The sequence below is a fragment of the Micromys minutus genome (assembly GCF_963924665.1).
Source record: "Micromys minutus genome assembly, chromosome: 16".
NCBI classification, from domain to species: Eukaryota; Metazoa; Chordata; class Mammalia; order Rodentia; family Muridae; genus Micromys; species Micromys minutus.
In genome coordinates, this window is record NC_137985.1 from 5,903,329 (window position 1) to 5,925,028 (window position 21,700).

The 21,700-nt window shown below is 40.0% G+C and overlaps 1 protein-coding gene across 2 annotated transcripts in view; it reads left to right on the forward strand.

Annotated features, from left to right (window-relative positions):
* The window catches only part of PGR (progesterone receptor), a gene marked incomplete at both ends in the record, with an annotated part of 62,336 nt that overhangs the window by 9,362 nt on the left and 31,274 nt on the right, over window positions 1–21,700 (forward strand). For both annotated transcript variants that reach the window (XM_080929980.1, XM_080929981.1), the window contains one exon: window positions 16,638–16,754. In XM_080929980.1, coding sequence (XP_080786106.1) covers window positions 16,638–16,754 — 117 coding nt within the window. The remainder of the gene's footprint in view (window positions 1–16,637; window positions 16,755–21,700) is intronic.

Genomic DNA, 21,700 nt, shown 5'->3' on the forward strand with positions numbered 1-21,700 from the left:
TTAGGAGACTGATGCAGGAAATCCATGTGTTTACAGCCATCTTAATGTACAGGAGAAGGCCCTGTTTTCTGAGAGAAGAATTTTATGTATTTTGTTCTTGTTCTACAGCTACCTAACCACTAAGGAAAGGAAGATGAGTGCAATTTCTACCTGTGCTGTATATGCATGCTCCATTTAATTTCCCTTTAGGAAGTTTGCCCCTTTTCAGTGAACTGTTGTATGTTATTTTATACTGTAATGATCCTTACAAAGTCCTTCTTGTTTCTTCTTTTTTTAAATCACTTTACTATCTACAAAACAATGAAACAAAAAATTTCTGCATGTTATTAAGCTAGTTTTAAATTCATTTCATCTGAACTGCTGCTATATCTTCTGTTATTTCCTTGACTTATTTTCATGAGTAAGCATTTTTCTGGAGTCATTTTATACAATATAATTATATCTTCTACAGAAAACCATATGCAGCCTTACCAAATTCTTTATTGTTTCGCACCTAGGGACTTATACAACTGGCTGAACACTTAGTGAATATGAACCACTAATCCAAAGTTGTCCTCAAATGTTTGTAGACAATATAAAAGAAAGAACACAATCCTTATCACTAACTTGTAAATGAAGGAGCTCTCCTGATCTCTCCGGGAACTAAGGCATGGTTAGCCATCACAATCAGATTTTGAGGCAGGTTCTCTTTTCCTCAGTATAAGGAGTAGTAGAGCTGATTGCCTCCAGGATTGTGTATCTGGTAAACACTGCCTCTGTAGCAGATGGCATGGTCTTTGCTTCTAAGGACTGTGGGGAAGTGACCAGTTAACTGTCAGCACAGCAGAGTAGTGGAATGGAGGGGGAGAGGTACAGTCAGTACCAGTGGAGGAGAGTAGAAATCATTATTGCCTTTCCACCCTCTCTACGTAGAAACCATGCCACATACTTTGGATTTGTGTCTCTGTCCTTCACAACCTCCTCGAACAGAATTTACCATTCCCATTTCAAAGGGAAGTAAGCCAGGGCTCGGATGTTAACCAAGTTCCCCAAATAAGAGAAAACACTGGAAGACAGCACACATTTCATCTTACAGAAATGTATGTCTTTTATTGAAGCAGAACTTAGGAACCACTAAAACTGCATTACAGTGCATTTTAAGATATTGCTAACCGGTTCTCAACGGCTTTAGCTAGATCCTACGTCAAAAGAGTCAGAGGAAAGTAAAGTTGATTAGAGCAAAAGAAGTGAACCCCAGGGAGTCATTCACCAGTCTTCCCAAGTGAGTTGGCCAAACAGAAACTGAGCAGAAATTTGTTACATTCCAGGACTTAAGATCATTTTCTACTGATGTTTGGGCATGGCCTGTGACTGCTGCTGAAACCAGATGCATGTGGCTTCCTGATCAGTGGGTCTTCCCAACTGGAGGTTGTCTATTTCTATAAAGAAGTATATAGGGATGGCTGATGAACTAATGAAGTTGACATGTCCAGACAAGACACAGTTTCAATACTTGTTGCTTCTTATACTGTAAAGACTACCTTATGGATGTGACTGCAAAAGAGACTGAGGTGCTGGAAGGATACAAAAGGAGATTTTCGGTTTAGGTTATGAGTCGCATGACAAAAAATAACATGGAATGACTGTAATATGAATAATATTCTCTTTCAGAGAACTGAACCATTGCAGTCGGCCACTTGGCCTTGCAGGGCCATTGTAGTTAATTTTAAACAGAAGTCACAGGAGACCACTAGAATGTTTACTGGTATATGATGCTAAACACTTTTTCACCACACACAGACATATCTTCTTCCCACAGTGCTTAAAACTAGTTTTACGTTTTAAAGCCAAGCTTTGCATGTTCCTTGATAGAAGAGTATATGCTCTAAAATGCTGACATTTTTTCCATGATGATGCTCTTCCCAGTAGACTGTTGCCTGGCAGATACTGAGCTTACAGCACATATAATGTTGCTGTAATTCCCCATTAGGAGCCATCTTTGATGTATAGAGAAGGTTTTAAAAAGCAAAGGTACCTGGCTATGATTTCCCAAGATAGAGGCACTCCTCAGTTTCAAGTGCCCCAGAGTTACATGCTTAAACACTTATAAACAGATATGCTAGATGGTTCATCTGCCTGAGAGTTTCACTATTTAGGTGATGAGCAGGTTTAACAAGAGTGGCATTTATTAAATACTTCCTAAATGCAGGGACGTTCCTAGGCAAACTGTAGCAAGAGCGGAGCTGAGACGGAGCTGGAGGCTTCTCTCCTAACCGTGACTATGTCTTGTTCATCTGCTAGTGTTTAGTGCTCATTAGCACTTATGATAGAAACTCACTGACATCAATGAAGGTACACATTGGAATTTTTAGAAGAAAAGTTAATTTTGGCAGGAGGAGATATTAAAAATTAAATTCTTAACTTAGGATCTTTCCTTGTGAGCAGATCATTAAGTCTTCACACTGTATTGTCTGGGAGGTTCCCTCCTCTCCTCTTTCCCCCCTCACCTTTCATTTCCACAGTACCCCTTCTGCACCCCTCTTCTCCTCTCCCCTTTCGTTCCCTCCCCCTTTCCATCTCTTTTTACAGAGGAACTGCTAAATAGAATGTAAAATGCTGGGATGTGTCCCAAGCAGATTTCTGTGAGTGACTTGGCCCTACATCCAGCATGTGTCTACAAAGGTCTCATCTGTTCTAACCCGACTGACCATATTGCTGTGATCCTCGATGATTACACTATGGTTTATTGTAAGTGCTGGAGATGGCCTCGTCTCTACCCTGCTTCCAGGCTCCGTTTCCGTCCTAGATACCAAACTCGTGCACCATTCCTTTCTTCGGTCTGTCCCACTCCCATGCACTCTGCGTCTACTGAGAGCAGTCACAGCCCGAATGGGGACCTCCAGTTCACCTCTTTTTCATCCTCTGCTGCTGTCCTGCCTGGCAGCCTCACATGTAACCATGGACCCACCCATGTCAGTCTCAGCATCTTGACAGCTCACTGTCTCTTCTCTAGTTTCTCTTCCCTCTCAGTCATTCAGGATTCCAGCTCAGATGCATGAACTGAAGCGTGTCAAGTTTTGATGACCACCAATCTCTCACTCCATGTTCTCCTCTGTGGTGTGCTAGCAGGTTATATATTTCAACAGTTTCCAGCAAATAGCACATTAGTGCTTAGAAAGGCATACTTAATATGCATTTACTGGGAGAAACAGAAGAAAAATGCAAAGACTAAACTTCAGATTACTATAAAAGAGAACAGCATCTGAGAAACAAGAATTAATGTCAGAAACAAAAAACTGGGCAAGGTTAAAAGAGGGACTTAGATGAGAGAAACTCAGCAGTAAAGTCCAAACTTCAAGGATGAAATTTAAATCTATCTAGAAACCAGGAATATCAGAAGGTGACTCCAACTCTGCAGACCTAATATTAAAGATGCTTCTTCATAATGGTGAAAAAATAGCAAACTGATAGAAATTATGTGACAAGTTATTGCTTCTACTACATTTCAGTCATTGCGATAGCCTCTTGCTTAGCTCCTGTCATCAGTGCAGAGGCCACGTATAACAGTCATCGTCATCTCCAACTGCATATGCAAAACAGACTGAACAGATAATTTCCCTGTAGGGTAGATACCATTCAAACTGAATTTGGGTAAAACTCTTTTGTGCTGCAATGAATGTGCTGTGTTCACTTTGTAGTTAGATAACAAACCTGGTAAACAAATAGTGGATATTTAACTCAATTAAAAAATAGGTCTCTGAAGGAGATAATTAAGCTTAACTCCAGCAAAAGTATTCAAGGGTAGGAGAAAATAAATTTCGGGGGCATTTTCACTTAAAATTACACAGGCAAATAGTAGAAAGTCAATAAATATTTGCTTATTGAACCATGAAAATTACTAGCCAGTGAGCATTTAAACAGCATCTGCTGAGGTGTGGAAGGTTTTCTTTACATCACTGTACACTGAAATGCTATTATATAGATATGAAAATGAAAGCATCAGGAAATTAATTGAGTTATCCAAGGCCATTGAGCTAATAGGTGGGAACTTGGTAGCAAAAGTAAGTTTAATAGCTATGTAAAAATTGTTTTTAGTAGGCCAAAGAGACTCAGAGAATTTTAGAAACTTTAAAATTAATGAGACCTGCAAAGATCTTGTGTATATATGGATTATACCTACCCACCATATTAGAAACTAAAACCGATATTACAGAAATTGGAAAGATTACTCAGGGATTATGAGCAGCTGCTCAAGCAGGAGTTTAGATCCAATGCCTGGCAATTCACAAGTTGCGTGTGTGTGTGTGTTTGTGTGTGTGTGTGTGTGTGTGTGTGTGTGTGTATTACTGTATGCCAGGTATGTGAGGGTGCCTGTGTAGGTCAGAAGAGGGCACTCACTCCTTTGGAGCTAGACTTATAGGTGGTTGGGAGCTACCAATGTGGATGCTGGGAGCCCACCTCCACTCCTCTGGAATAGCAGGGATCACGCATAACCACTGAGCCAATTCTCCAGCACTGTGAATTTGTATATTTTGAGACTTTGATTTCCTCATTTAAAACATAATAATCCATCAGATATGAATTTTTTGAATAAAAAATACAAAGGCAAGTAAAATTGTGATTATCAGCATCTGATTACTAGCATGATTGTTTCATTTATGTTTCATGAATCTCTGACAGGTCACATGCACAACAAATCCTACTTGTTTCATCTCACAGTGAAATAAACTATGTTTATAAGCCAAAAGAAGAGTGGAATTGTTTCTCAAATGGCATCTCTTGTCTGCAGCCACAGCCAGTCTGCTATTTGGTTTAAATCCATGAAGCGGTGGCTCCACAAAGACACAGCGTTGTAAAATGGACGCGTGTTTTGATGGTCTTTTAGGCATCACAAGGGGTGGATTTTTCTTTGGAGACAATAAAAGGATGCTTTTCTACTTTTGTTTTCCTTTCTGATTTTATCTCCTACAAATCACTCTCCTGTTTCTTCACAAAGGAACTTTTCTATTTTTAAAATACAATTTATAATGGAAGCCTTGATCTGGGCAATTTTTAAAATTTAATTACCAAATTCCAAAGTGAGTACTTTGTATCCGAAAATCATCTAGAACTTTCCAGCAAGTTTTGTGTCATTCACGAATTTGCTCCTTTTTACATTGTCATGATGTTTATACATTTGGTGTGCTTTAACCTCTTGAATTTATTTAAATTATGTTTAGCTATTGTCTTAGGTCGCTTTCTGTTGCTAACAACATAATACCACTGACTGGATGAGTTACAAGGAAAGTGTTCTGTTTCTAGATCATGGTTTTGGTCCAAGTTGAGGGCACACACCTAGTTGTTTCTTGGTTTCTGAGTCCTGTGCCAGAGAAGGATGCAAGTTGAGATAAAGAGCTAAACTGAGACCCAGAAAAGTGGATATTACAGCAAAATTTCTCCTGAAGTAATTGATGAAATCACTATTCTCTTCAGCCTTGAATGCCATGCACAGGTTAGCCCACTCCTGTGAGGAAGCTCTAAACACTCAGTTCATTTGCTTCCACCTTCTCTTGTCTCTCTGTGGTATGAAATACCTCCAGAGCATGGTCTCTGGAGGGCACAAATGGTCTTTAAGCTGATGGTTTTGACACCATGTTCTCATCCTTCCATAAAATCAAACTCATTGCCACAAAAGAGCATCCTCTTTTCCTGTTCATTATTTAATCAACAAATTCTCCAAGGACTACAGGTTATTTTGGATGAAAAGAATAAATTTGAATAATCTGATTTCTAGTATTTGTTTCAACCAACACTGGACAGAAGTAGAAATGTCTTTTGAAAAGTGATGGGGCCAAGAATTTATACCATTATTTCACAAAACAGTTCTCCAGATATTTGGAGACTACGTGGTTCTTCATGGTGAGGGATGTTCTGTTCATTGTAGGATACTTGGTAGAGCGTCAGGACTCTCCTCCATGGGCAATTACTTACGTGTATCAATCAAAATTTTGTTCATTCATTGTGGAATACCTTGCAGAGGTAAAAAGTATATAAAGCTTTTAAATTCTACAAAATATCCTTTAGTTAAAAACAGCTGATAGACATCTGCATTTCTAGTAGCCTTGAAATAAACTGCATTGTACTTATTTTGTACAGCTGGGACCAAATAACCAAAGTAAAGAGAGAATGGCTTGCTCTGGCTCACAGTTTTGGAGGGCTCAGTACATGGAAATTAGGCCCAAGTTGGGTCCCAAATCTTGGAAGAATCCTAGAGGAGTAAGCCATTCACCGTGCAGAAATAAAGTGGAAAGGGCCAAGAAAAGTCCTGCCTGGCCTTCTAAGGTGTGCCTCCAGCAACCTACAGCCTACCTATAACCTACCTACAGCCACACTGCTCTGTAACCAAGGGTTTATTTTGTCTTGGTTTTATTCCAGACAGTTCTGCTTCTCATTTTAAGTTTAACTTTATTAGCCTTGGAGAGCTCTGTTTTCTTCTCCTGTTTCATGGCCACAGTAGCTTTGTCAAAGTCTACCCTTTAAGTAGAGCTTGGCTTTTAGTGCTCTTCTTTAAGCCAGCTTTACTCCCTGTGTTACTTCATTAGAAATTGTGTTCATATCATCCTGAGTGAGATAACCCAGTCACAAAAGAACAGACATAATATGCAGTCACTGATAATGGGATACTAACCCCAGAAGGCTCTGAACACCCCAGAAACAACTCACAGACTGTGTGAAGTTCAAGAAAAAGAAAAGAAAAGAAAAGAAAAAACCATTATGCTCAATCTTTACACACCAAGAAAACTTTGACTAATTCTGGGTTACATCCTGTTTTACATGTACTTTATGCTCATTGTAACTAGTAAGACCTTAATGCACACTATCAAACCTTTGAAAAAAAAAGCCAAGCACTGACAAAAGTGTATTCTTATACTTTTATGCAAAAATGCTTAAAATTTGTTCATTTATCTTTGTTTTTTAAAGTAAAGTTGTTCAAAAAAAAAAAAAAAAAAGAAATCAGGATTAAACCATTTCACTTTCTATCAAAAAATGACATGTATTCTTATGAATATTCATTAGAACTAAATATAACTGCTGTACATACTGCAGGAAATTTTTATAGTTAAAAACTGCATGTATAGAAAGAAAATAAATTCTATTCAATGTAAAAAAAAAAAACAGAATTGCCAGAAATTTTCAATTCTTTTCCAGCTGATTATAACTACAATAACATATTAAGAGCAGCAAAAATATTAAAATGGTTTTGAATTTTAAAAAAAGAAATTGTGTTTATACAATTTATATTCAATCATGCTTTTTCTCCCATCTTCAGCTCTTCTCAGACCTTCCTCATATTTCTTTCTATCCAGCTTTATGCTCTCTCTTTCTCACCTCTCTTGCTTTCTCTTGCTTTTTCAAACACACACACACACACACACACACACACACACACACACGCACGCACGCACGCACGCACGCACGCACGCGCGCGCACGCGCAAAAAAACAAAATAAGCAAAATATTTAGAGTAAGACAAAAGATACCCAAACAATATTAACAACAACAAAATGATAATCCCATATAAAAATAATGGTGTTCACTTTGGTTGATAAACTGCTCCTCGGCAAGGAGACTGTCTTGGGGTGAGGTTGATATAGTAACACTCATCCATGAGCTTTACAGCCCAGTTCTTAGATCCGACATTCCATATGTGCCCTTTGAGTTCATATCTTTGCCCTTTTCTTTCTCCACTTATGGGTTACAGAAATTGAGCCTTTATAAAAAAAAAAAGTAGCCAAAATTAAATAAGCAACACACTTCTATTGAGGTTTTTGCAGGACTTCTGTGTCTCTGTGGTAGGAGGACTTGCTCCATGTGCACCAATTCACACCACCTAAGCGTCTACTTCCTGGGTCATTGTTCCTAAAATGTACCACACTTACTTATATAGATTCATTTCTGTTTGGTTCCTTCTGATTTAAACAAGAAAAACATGAAATACTGTGACTTCTCTTTTTTTTTTTTTTTTTTTTTTTGGCAGAATGGGCTTTATTTTTTTTTTTCCTGTTTCCAGTTTTTTTTTTTTTTATAAAACAACTTTATTTTACAAAACAAAGATAGATGTACAGATTTTAAACATTTTTTGCTTAAAATTATACATTTTTTGTCAGTACTTTTTTTTCAGATTTTAACATAATTTTTACATAAAACTATATGAATATATTTTTTTAGTCAGTACTTGATTTTTTTCAAGGTTTGATTGTATGCCTTGAAAACTTAATAGTTACAATGAGCTAAAGTATACACAAATTCTTCTCTTATACACAAATTATATTTACTCATTTGTGCTCTTACTAAAAGGCAGCTTGAAGGCTAGAGAAATGGCCCTGTGTTTAGGACCATGTTCTCTTATAAAGGACCTGGGTTTGGTTCCCAGCATCCATGTCAGGCAGCTGGCAGGAACCTGGCACTCACAGCTTCTGAGGGCACTTCCACTCCTGTGGGCATCCCTTGTCCGAACTTAAATAATCGCTAACTTTCAAAAGAAGGAAGCCTCTTCAAAAATGACTAACACATACATTTTCCAGGAATTTCTTACTCTAGTTTACAGGGCAAAAGTTTCATTCCAGTTAAAATGGAACCAAGTAACATAATTAAAATATTACAAGCCACTAGGCAATGACCTTACCTAGTCACAGTTTTTATAATATGAATATTTTAAATAATGGAAACAGCAGGGGGTTAAATATTGAGAAAAGTTAGAGACAGTATGTAAGTACAGTTACTCAGCAATACACACACACACACACACACACACACACACACGCACACGCACACGCGCACACACATGCAGAGGACCTAGTGCAGTTGTTAAGTTGGTGTGACTTAGAGGGTCTTGTTCTCCTGGTGTCTTCCTTTCCCCTGACAGTTACACTTTTCCTGCCTCCTCCTTCATGTGTTTCGATGAATGTTGAGAGGAGGAACTTGACAGGGACATCCGATTTACATCTGAGTGTTCCAAGGTCTGTGTAATGTCTGGTTTTGGATGTCTGTATTTGTTCCCATTTGCTGCAGGAAGAGGCTTCTCTGATGATACTTGAAGAAGACCCTGATCTATGAGTACAGAGGAATAACACTACGGGACATTTTATCTCTACACCCCCCCCCCCTTTTAGACCAGTATTATTTGGCTTTTCCATTACCCTTGGACTGTCTAGTGTTCTTGGTCACCCAAGCAGTGTTACATATGGGACATATCTGGTAGAGTGAGCCTTATATCAAATAAGTATGGGTTGGTTACGTCCACAAACTTTGTGCCACCAGCTTATCTTCCCAAAAGATATTTGCCCCAGCATATCTTCTAGGTAGTATACCCTTGTAGTAAAGAGGTTTCTGTTTGCCTTGGTGTTTTTGTTACTCTTTTGATAGCATGAGGATTACTTTCCTATACCAATGAACCTTTGGGCGATGGCTCTCTGTAGATAGCAGCTTATCATTGTGTTCAATATAGGTATTAATTTCAGCAGTGGGTCCTTGCTATCAGTTTGTGGAGAGCAACCCTATACTACTGGCAACAGAATGTGTTGTTTGGGATTCCCATTAATCTCTTTGGTCAACTAATATATTAGATGTAACCTAATCCCAGTAATTGGAGCTTAGCTGGGTGACAAAAGATGGCCAGTGCAGATTCTGTCTCTCCCATTATGTGGAGATTTCATTTAGACCACCTTCATGTATGTATATATTCTAAGAAGTTTCTACTGCATCAGGTTTCCATACTACCCCTCTAATGCCTCGTAATTTTAGCTGTCTCTTCCGATAGCCTCTCCCACAGCTCCCCATGCCCTCCCACTCCCCACTTGTGTGAAATGAGTTGGTTTGTCTTGTCCAATTGTAATGTGATAGGTTTTATTTTATTTTACTATATTTTATTTTGCTATGTTTCTTTAAAAAATGAATGAATAAATGGATGAGTGAAAAGCCTAGCTACAAACGTGAAAGTTGACAACTGAACTGTCATTTATTCTTGCTGGAAAAAATCAACCCTTGTTACACCCTTCCCTCAGGACAGCCTTATGCTCAGGAGAAGTCGATCAACATATGTGGACACCATGTGTGTCAGAGTGGTTTTGTTTTGTTACAGTTTGGTATTTTGTTTTTTCTTTTGTGTGTGTGTGTGTGTGTGTGTGTGTGTGTGTGTGTGGTTTTATTTTGTTGTGTTAGTTTGGGGGTTTGTTGTTGTATAAGGTGTTTCTTTGAGAAAGAACTTAAATCTGAGTGTGTTGGGAGGATCAGAGGATTTGGAGGGACTTGGGGGAAGGGAAAAATATGATTAAATATATTTAAATTTAAAAGTTGTTTTAAATAATAAAAATATAATTTAAAAATTATCATGGTAAAAAGATGAAAAATGTTTTAGACACCTACTATAATCTATGCTGATAGAATGAAGGGTTTTGAAAATATAGAAGTAAATACATAATCAATTATGAAAAATAAAAGCCAAAAAATTATCTGAGAAAACTGAAGTTGTTATTTCACCTCCATATGCATATATCCACCCAACCACCAATGAACACATATATGCAGACACACACATATGCATACAAACATATACACACATCCACACACATAATGCACACACAGACCCACCCACACACACACACGCAAGCATATATAATACACATATGCAGACAGACATACACACACATGCACACACACATATACAGATACACACATACACATGAGCACAGAGGCACAAACACATACAGACACACACATGTACACACACTTGCACACACTCAGACACATTCAAATACAGACACACACATTTATGCACACATGCACACACACATACAGACACACAAATCCACAAACACATGCACATATATGCAGAAGAGATAAAGAAACTTGCTATCTTATACATTTTATTCATGGTGTAGTACTATAAAAGGCAATGGATTATATATAAAAATGATGTGTAATAAAAATGCTTGGACAGGATAAAATGACCATCTTAATTACTATGAAGAACAACCATACATAAAATTGTATAGGTCATATAGCTGTGTATGACTACATTCAAATGGCCATACATGAACAATAAGTATTAAGATGCATATATTTACCCAACAAATGTTTATCAAAATTTTACCAGACAAACTTGTTAAGGCATTAAAATTCAGCTCCTACTAAGAAAAACTGTCATGAAGACTCTATGAAGCAAATATTTGGTTCACAGGAAAACAGCGAAGACTTTGTGGGATCCTTTAGGTTAGGCTAGATGAGAAAAGATAAACAGCAAAGTTTTTTTGGGATTCTTCAGGTGAGGCTAGATGGGAAAGGATCAGCAGATCCATGAAGGATGATTGTCAGGAGAGGACGGAGTCAGGGATTGTGAGACTGGTACACTTAGCATGCTGGACTCTGAAGAACATAAACAGAAAAACAACATTTAAAAGGAAAGGGGGTTGGAGTTATGCACTTGAAGAAGTGTATAAACCCAAGGACCCAACCAAGTATGGTGGTATGAGCCTTCAATCTCGATGTTAGAGGGGTAGAGACAGGTAGCTCCCAAGAGCTTACTGAGAAGTCAGTGTAGTCTAATTTGCAAGCCTCAGGTCTCAATGAGAGATCTTTTGTATGACACTGTAGGTTGACTTCTAGCGTTCAAATGTATGCTCCACCACACACACACACACACACACACACACACACACACACACACACATAAAGGAAAAGCAGAATATAATGTAATAGTTGCTATTCTACCTTCTTTTTTCATTCTGAAATAGACGATAAATTTCCCCAGGAGAAAGAAATATCATGATATTGTGTCATACAGTTCAGGAAATTTTTCCTTGAGTTTCAACACGGACGGGTGCTGTAAACATTAATTAGGAGCTAGACAGCATCTCCTATTAGGATTGTCATTATGACATGAATGTGATTAACTCCTATCAAAGAATATGTGTGTGGATGGCTAAGTAGTTTAATAGGCTGCCTTGCAGACTGACCGTGTTATATTGAACCTAGGAGAAGCTACAATGTACACAGAACAAGCAAATAGGTCTGAGCATCTTAAAACCTGAGTATAACCCGGGAAAGCTTATTCTTAGAATAGTGGAGGCAGCAGATGTTTTACTGGGTTGTCACCCCCAAAATTTAAGACCATATAGATTTTCATGATAACACTGGGACAAAGCCAGTCCATTTGTTCTTGAGTTTTTGAACCTAAACATGTACCTTTGTACCTAAAGGAATGGTATCTGTAATGAAGTCCCTTACATTGTTTATTTTTCCCCCAAAATATTATATTGGAAATTTTCTGCATTTACATTTCAGATGTTACTCCTTTCCCATAATCCCATCCTCCCTCCCCTCCCATTGCCTCCGTGAAGGTGCTCCCTCTTCCAACCCTCTCCCACCTCAGCACCTTGGCATCCCCTACACTGGGAAAAAGAGCCTTCACTTAACTCAAAGCCTCTTCTACTGATGTCAGAAAATGTAACCTCTGCTGCATATGTGTGAAGAGCATTTTTGGCGCCTCTAGACAGTTGGTGATGGGAAATCTTACTTCACCAGGACAATCTGAAGCTGGTCTAGGCAGGAACCTGACTCTGGTCCTACACCCTGAAAAGGCTCTGATTAAGAACATTTACATTTGAAGCTTGGGTCTGAACACTTAGAATTGAAGCACCCAGCAGTACATTTGCATTTGAAGTTCAGGAAAGGTGTGGCAGTCTCTTTGTCTTCACCCCTGGCCTCCAGAGAGATGATTACAGGATTTTTGATTATTAACTTGCTTGTTCCCTGACTCAGAACTGATGTTATCTTTCTGCATGTAATTTAAGTGGTTTAAAAGAGGAGTGAATAAACAAGGCTGCACTTCAGCCTGGCTGAAGTCATGTTACAAATTTGACTGCATCTTTTTACTTTCGGTCCTTCCCCACCTGTCCTGTTGTTTGACTGAGCTGGTCTCAGACACATATGTACCTCATGCCATGGGTCTTTGCATGCGAACTCATTTTTTCGTGTTTTAGTCCCTGGGAGCAGTGGTGGGTTTGGATAGTTGATAATTTTGTTCTTCCCATTGGGTTGCAGACCCTTTAAGCTCCTTCAGTCCTTTCTTTAGCTCCTTCATTGAAGTCCTCATGTTCAGTCTGATGGTTAGCTGCCAGCACCCTCCTCTGTACCAGTATGTCTCTGGCAGAGCCCCTGAGGAGGCATCCATATTAGGTTCTTACCAGTAAGCACTGCTTGGCATCAGTAATAGTGCTTGGGTTATTGGGCACATATAGGGTGTATCTCCAGGTGAGGCAGTCTCTGAGTGGTCTCGTCTTCAATCTCTGCTATGTATTTGTTCCTGTATTTTCTCCTGTGAGTGTTTTGCTCTCCATTCTAAGAAGGACTGAGGCATCCACATTCTGACCTTCCTTCTCTTTGAGCTTCATAAGTTCTGTGGATGGTTTCTTGGGTATTTCAAGCTTTTTGGGCTAGTATCCACTTATAGAGTACATGCTATGAGTGGGTTTTTTTGTTCTGTTTTTTTTTTTTTTTTTTTTTTTTTTTTTTTTTTTTTTTTTTTTTTTTTTTGTGACTGGGTCACTTCACTCCGGATGATAGCTTCAAGTTCAATCCATTTGCCTAGGTTTGCCTAGGATGTTCATGAAGTCATTGTTCTTGATAGCTGAGTAGTACTCCATTGTGTATGTGTATCACAATTTCTATATTCATTCCTGTTAGAGAAAGGATGAAGAGAGTGGGGGCATATGGCCTGTGGAGGTGCGGCAAGCCTTGGGGCAAGGGAGATGCCTCTGAGGGGCCCATGTTGGGAATCCCTTCCCCCTGAGGGACCAGCCACACAATGGTATAGTTTTTTCAGGTCATGGGGTAGTTAAGAGGGTGATAGAGGCAGAGAGAGAGAGAGAGAGAGAGAGAGAGAGAGAGAGAGAGAGAGAGAGAGAGAGAGAGAGAGAGAGAAGGGAGAAGGGGAAGAATAGAGGAATAAAGGCCGGCCATGAATACGTGAGGGAGAGGGGGGAAGGGAAAGGGAAGAGGAGGGGTAGGGGTGGGAGAGCAAGGCTGCAAGAGGCCTAGAGAGGCAAGAGAGCGAAGAGGGGGCAAATAGCCCCTTTTATAGTGTCAGGTCACTGGGGTGGAGCATACCTGGCTACTGCCAGGTAATTGAGGGTTGGGGTTTACAGAATCCCAACAATTCCTCTGTTGAAGGACATCTGGGTTCTTTCCAGCTTCTGGCTATTATAAATAAGACTGTTATGAACATGGTTGTGCATGTGTCCTTGTTAGGTCTTGGAGCTTCTTTTGGGCATATGCCCAAGAATGGTATAGCCGGGTCCTCAGGTAGTACTGTTGTGCCCCGGGTGGTTGGGGGGGGGGGACTCAACATCCGAGATATCCGCACCTACAAAGACACAGAGACAGAGAGTGGTGCAATTGGCAAAAGGTGTGTGGCAGCTGCATCACAAACAGCTACTCCGAATTGGGCGAAGGCCTGAGGGTTTAAAAAGAAAGACACAACTCAATTATTTGCGTTACTGGAGAATGCTGCTTTACTCCAAAACTCCAACTGGCTCCAGCTCTCCAGTATATAAACTTACAAAGGTAGTTACAAAGGCAGTTTGTAAATTCCCTAGCTGCTGGGTAGAAGTGTCTGTCACCCCCTGGGGTGAAGTCTATATCCTGAGGTAGCCAAAAGCTGGAACAGAAACAGGTGTGGAGTAGGCTTGTGACTGGGCCAATTAGTATCATGAAGGCTCATTGATTTTCCAAAGTTAAGGCATACAAGCCAGCAGTTTAGCTAACCCTTAGCTGATGGGGGTTGGGCATAGCTCCCAACAGAGGTGTAATTCCAGTATACTGAGGATGTCCTGTAATCAGGACAGTGAAGACCCTGAGTTCCCAAGATACACACCTTTTATACATTTTTGTGAAGTAGGATTAACACAGCATGAGTTGGTTACTTCCCATTTGCAGTCAGAGTTGACCTTTCACACATTTGGAGACCCCTGGAGGAATGATATAGTTATCTGGCTACAGCTGTCACACCCATTTGGGGGGTATGGCAGAAAGTTCCTAGCATCGTGGAGTCCACTATTGGAGACCCTTTGAGGAATGATATAGTGATCTGGCCACTTGGGGGTATGGCAGGAAATGGCATCCTTAGGCATGTCTGCATCAGGCTCTGCTTCTTCCTTTCTCATAGTAACTACAGGCTTGACTCACCAGATCCTCCTTGTCCCTTAGGACCCCACAGTACTATGTCTAATTTTCTGAAGAACCACCAGACTTATTTCCAGAGTGGTTGTACCAGTTTACATTCTCAACAGCAGTGGAAGAGTGTTTCTTTTTCTCCACATTCTCTCCAGCGTCTGCTGTCTCCTGAGTTTTTGATCTTAGACATTCTGACTGGTGTGAAGTGAAATCTCAGGGTTGTTTTGATTTTCATTTCTCTGATGACTGGGGATGTTGAGCATTTCTTTAGGTGCTTCTCAGCCATTTGATATTCCTCAGTTGAAAGTCTTTGTTTATCCCATTTTTAGAATAAGATTATTTAATTCTCTAGAGTCTAACTTCTTGAGTTCTTTGTATATTTTGGATACTAACCCTCTATCAGATGTAGGATTGGCAAAGATCTTTTCCCAATCTGTTGGTTGCCATTTTTTCCTTTCCCTTACAGAAGCTTTTCAATTTCAAGAGGTCCCATTTGTTGATTCTTGATCTTACAGCACAAGCCATTGGTGTTCTGTTCAGGAAAATTTCTCTGTGCCTATGTGTTCTAAGCTCTTCCCCACTTTCTGTTCTATTAGTTTCAGTGTACCTGGTTTTATGTGCAGGTTTTTGATACACTTGGACTTGAGCTTTGTACAAGGATATAAGAAAGGATTGATTTACATTCTTCTGCAGGCTGATTGCATGTTGGACCTGCACCATTTATTGCAATGACTGTCCATTTTCTATTGAATGTTTTTAGCTCCTTGGCTGGAAGTTCTGTTCAGGCATTGAACTTCACTGGCAGTGTCTGGACTCCATGCTACATTCATAGGTGACTCTTGTTGGGAATGCATTCTTGCCATTTTCCTTTAGCCAGAATACATGGAGACTAATCTGTAACTGTACCTTGGATGATGGTTTGTCTGCTTCCCTGTTCTGATGGCCCAGCACTTAGTTCCAAAGATGATCATCATTTAGAACTGAGTTTCTACACCCTGTGGATTCATTAATATCATTTGTGTATCCATTCTAATCTTCTGTAGGCGCCCATTGGAGTGACACATGACAGGAGATGTGGGTTATATCAACCCATTAAGATTGTAACTTCATGTCATTGTGCTCAACTATCAGAGTGCCCCTTGCCACTTACATTTAAATGCTGGACTGCCAACTTTTCATCTGCTATAACAAAAAAATTGCATTCAATATAATAGTCACAGCTCCCTTATTTATTTGTAAAGAACATAAATGTTTTTAACACTCCCTATCATCTAATTTAAGCCCTCAACTGGAAGGTGAGTTACCAAGTGGGTCTTTTTCATTTCCAGCCTGCAGTGGCTGCCAGTGAGAGGTGAGCTATTGGGGCTCTGAGTCTGAGGCTCTGTGTAGACCTTTTGACTTTTAGTCATTAGAACTTGTGTATAACTTGTACTTCTTTTCATTTTTAGGGCAGCATAACTATTTATGTGCTGGAAGAAATGACTGCATTGTTGACAAAATCCGCAGGAAAAACTGCCCAGCATGTCGTCTGAGAAAGTGCTGTCAGGCTGGCATGGTCCTTGGAGGTAATGTTGGTGTTTCCATCAATAGTTTAGTGTGTCTTGCACTTCTGTTATAACATTGAGTCAGAAGGATTCCATGTTATTCACTAATTTATTTCTTTACTCACTTTATATCTTAATCACAGTGCCACTCCCTCCTCTCCTCCCAGATGCACCCCTACAAATCCCTCCCCTATTACCCCTTCCTTTCTCCTCAAAGAAGGGCTAAGTCCCCCTTGGGTACCATCCTGCCCTGGGACATCCAGTTGCAGCAGGACTAAGCTCATTCTCTCCCATTGAGGTCCTACCAGATAGTCTATTTAGGGGAAGGGTATTCAATGGCAGGAAATAGAGTTAGAGATAGCCCCCACTCTGCTTCAATTCTTAGAGGACCCAGATTAATACCAAACTGAGCATCTGCTACAAATGAGTAAGAGGCTTAGGTCCAGCCAGTGCATGCTCTTTGGTTGGTGGTTCAGTCTCTGTGACCCAATATGGGCCCAAGTTAGTTGACTCTGTAGGTCTTCTTGTGGTGACCTTGACCCCTTTGACTCTCTCAATCCTATCCCCTACTCTTCTATAAGATTCCCAAGCTCTGCCTGATGTTTTGGCTATAGGATATGGGTTTATTTCTTGGAAGCAGCTCTGCGTCTGTTTCCATCAGCTTCTGGATGAAGTCTCTCAGGAGACAGCTATGCTAGGCTCCTGTCTGCAAACACAGCAGAGTTGGGTCAGTCATTGGTTAGCCATTCCTCACTCTCTCCTTCATCTTTATCCTTAAACATCTTGTAGAAAGGACATATTTGGGGTTGAAGGTTTTGTGGGTGGACTGATTACCTCTCCCTCCACTGGAAGTCCCATCTGATTACAGGATGTAGCCACTTCAGTCGTCATCAACCCCTGCTAGGAAGAGTCACCTCCTTCCAGGTAGGATCGTCCAGATAGATCCCTGGGACCCTTCCCCATTCTCATCTCCTGCTAGTCCAAGAGATGTTTCCTAACAATTTTTGTTCTCACACCTAACCCTCTCCTGTCCCCTAACTACACCTAATCCCCATCCTTGTTCTCCTTATACCCTTCTCCACTCTAATCCCTCCCTTCATCTAATCCCTCTGATATCTATTTTATTTCCCCTTCTGAGTAAGATTCACACATCCTCCCTTCGGCCTTCCTGATTACTCTATTTCTTTGGGTATGTGGATTGTAACATGGTTATCCTGTACTTTATCGATAATGTGTAGTTATATGTAAGTACATACCATGTGTGTTGTCTTAGTTAGGGCATCTATTTCTGCACAAACATCATGACCAAGAGGCAAGTTGGGGAGGAAAGGGTTTATTCAACTAGTACTTCCCTATGCTGTTTATCACCAAAGAAAGGACTGGAACTCAAGCAGGTCAGGAAGCAGGAGCTGATGCAGAGGCCATGGAGGGATGTTACTTACTGGCTTGCTTCCCCTGGCTTGCTCAGCCTGCTTTCTTACAGAACCCAGGTCTACCAGTCCAGGGATGGCACCACCCACAATGGGCTGGTCTTTCCCCCTTGATCACTAGTTGAAAAAATACCTTATAGCGGGATCTCACAGAGACATTTCCTCAAATGAGGCTCCTTTCTCTGTGATAATTCCAGTTTGTGTCAAGTTGATACAAAATTAGCCAGTACATATTTCTTTCTGTGTCTGTTACCCACTCAAGATGATACTTTGTAGTTCTATCCATTTACCTGAAAATTTTATGATGTCTTTGCTTTTAATAACTGAGTAGTATTCCATTGTATAAATATACCACATTTTCTTTATACATTCTTTAGTGAAGGGGCATATAGGTTGTTTCCCTACACTATATACTATGATGAATAAACCTGCTATGAACATAGTTGAGCAAGTGTCCTTGTGGTATAGTAGAACATTTTTTGTGTATATACTCAGGACTAATATAGCTGGGTCTTGGAATAGAACTAGTATGAATTTTTTGAGATATCACCAGATTGGTATCCAATTGGATGTACAAGTTTGCATTTTCACCAGCAGTGGAGGAGTGTTTCTCTTGCCCCCACAATCTCACTAACATGTGCTGTCACTTGAGGTTTGGATCTTAGCCATTTTGACTGGTGTAAGATGGCCACTTAGGGTGATTTTTATTTTCCTGATGACCAAAGAAGTTGAACTTTTCTTGAAGTGTTTCTAGTCTATTAGAGAATCCTCTGTTGAAAACTCTCTTTTTATTTGTGTACCCAGGTTTTAATTGGCTTACCTAGTTTGTTAGTATCTAATTTCATGTGGTTTTATATATTTTAGGTATTCACCCTCTGTCAGATGTAGTGTTGATGAAGTTCTTTTCCCATTCTGTAGGCTGCCTTTTGTCCTAGTGATGGTGTCCTTCATCTTGCAAAAGCTTTTGCATTTCAAGAGGTCCCATTTGTTGTTCTTCTCAGTGCCTAAACTATTGGTGTTCTGTTCATGAATTTGTCTTCAGTACCAATATATTTAAGGCAGTTCTCCACTTTCTCTTCATTATATTTAGTGTATCTAGTTTTGTATTTGCATTTTTCTACATGCAGACATCCATTTAGACCAGCATCATTTGTTGAAGATGCTCTTCCTGATCCATTGTGTGGTTTTGGCTTCTTTGTAAAAAAATCAATTGTTCAAAAGTGTGTGACTTTATTTCTGGGTCTTAAATTATACTCTGTTGATTAGTCTGTCTGCTTTTATGCCAATGCCATGCAGTTTTTATTACTATTGCTTTGTAATATAGCTTAAAATCAGGGATGGTCATGCCTACAGACCTTCTTTTATTGTTCAGAATTGTTTTAGCTTTCCTGGGTTTTTTCTTTTTCCAAATGAAGTTGAGAATTTCTTTTTGAGATCTGTAAAGAATTGTGTTAGAAATTTGACCAGAATTGCATTGCATCTGTGGATTGCTTTTGGTAAGATGTGTATATCACTGTATTAATCTTTTTAATCCAGAAGTATGAGAAGAATCACAGGTTTTTCCCTATTAATAGATGATTTATTATTTCAGGTACTTTCCTTTTTAAATTTTTATTAGTTATTTTACTTATTTACATTTTAATATTTTCCCACTTCCTGGTCTCCCCTCCACAAACCCCTATCCCACCTCCTCCCCCTGCTTTTATGAGGGTGCTCCTACATCTCCTCCCTGCCTTCCACCTCACTACACCAGTGCTTAGAGCCTTCACAAGACCATGGGCCTCCCATTCTATTGATGCCAGACAATGCCATCCTCTGCTACATATGTGGCTTGAACCATGGGTCCCTCCATGTGTACTCATTAGTTGGTGTTTTAGTCCCTGGGAGCTCTGGGAGGTCTGGTTAGTTGATATTGCTGTTCTTTGTATGGAGTTGCAGACTCCTTCAGCTCCTTCATTCTCTTTTCTAGCTCCTCTAATGGGGTCCCTGTGCTCAGCTCAATGGTTGGCTGTGAGCGTCTGCCTCTGTATTTGTCATGCTCTGGCAGAACCTCTCAGGAGACAGCTGTATCTGGCTCTTGTCACCAAGCACTTCTTGGCATCAGCAATAGTGTCTGGGTTTGGTGGCTGCATATGGATTAATCCCCAGGTGGCACAGTCTCTGGATGTCCTTTCCTTTGGGCTCTGATCCTCTCTTTGTCCCTAAATTTCCTTTTACAGGAGCAATTCTGTGCCAATACTTTTTGGATGGGTGGATGGGCCCATCCCTCAACTGGGAACTGTGCCTAACTTCAGGTGGTGGTTTCAACAGGTTCTCTCTCCCCTTTGTGGGTATTTTAGCTAATGTCATACCTATTGGGTCCTGGGAGGTTCTTGCTTTTCTGGCATCTGGAATTTTTCTGGCATCTGGATTGGAACTATCCAATCCCCCATTGTGACACACTTCTGTTCAATTTCATGACCCTCTGTACATCTCCTCCATCTTCTCCCATACCTGATTCTGCCCCCTTTTTTTCCATCCCCTCCTTTTTTCCTCCCAAGTCCTTCCCACCTCCTATTTTGTTCCCTCTTGTTAGTAGTACTGAAGAATCCACCCCTTGATCTTCCTTCTTCTTAAGCTTTATATGGGCTGTGAGTTGTATCATGGGTATGCTGAGCTTTTTTTCTAATATACTTATCAGTGAGTACATACCATGTGTGTTCTTTTGTGACTTAGTTGCCTCACTCAGGATGATATTTTCTAGTTTCATCTATTTGCCTGTGAATTTCATGAAGTCACTGCTTTTCCAAATTTTTTTTATTCATTTTTATTCTTGTTTTTGTTCCTGTTTGTTGTTAGTGACCATTCATACTCCCATTTGAAGCAACCAATGATACAATCTTGTTTACTCTGTGGATTTCCCGCATGCTGAGTTCTGTTGTGTATCAGTAGACTTTATGGTGGTGTGTGGCCCTGTCTTTAGGTAGGGTGGGTTGAAACTTAGCTACCACTGCTTACCACTTGTGCAACTTTAAATGATTCTTGAGCTTGTTGGGGGCATTAGGCTCCTTAACTGTAGAATAAGAATTTAGGGGTATCTTTGAGCTTATAACTTGGTCCTGAAGGTTTGTCAGATGCAAATTAAACATTGACAAACAAAATGACCATCACCACCACTGGACTAAGAATCTACTTGATAAACATGTAGTTGCTTCCTGTACATGTTTTTGTTATTAGAGTCCCTAAGGCTTTTAATAATGTGGTAATAAATACATTAAAGTTGGACCTGGCAGTTGACTGAGTAGGTAAAGGTGCTTGCCACTTAGCTAATGACTCAAGTTCGAACCCCAGAGCCCATGTGGGGGAAGGAAAACCAATGTTCCAGAGCAGTACTCTGTTATCCATGTATACAGCACGGCATGTGGATGTACTACTCAATCAAGTGCACTGAAGTCAAGAGCTGTAGAGATAGTAAAATACTTGTCTTGCAAACCTGTGGATACCTTTTTTTTTTAAAGGCTGAATATGGTAACTCTGACCCAAGTTCTGGGGAGGCAA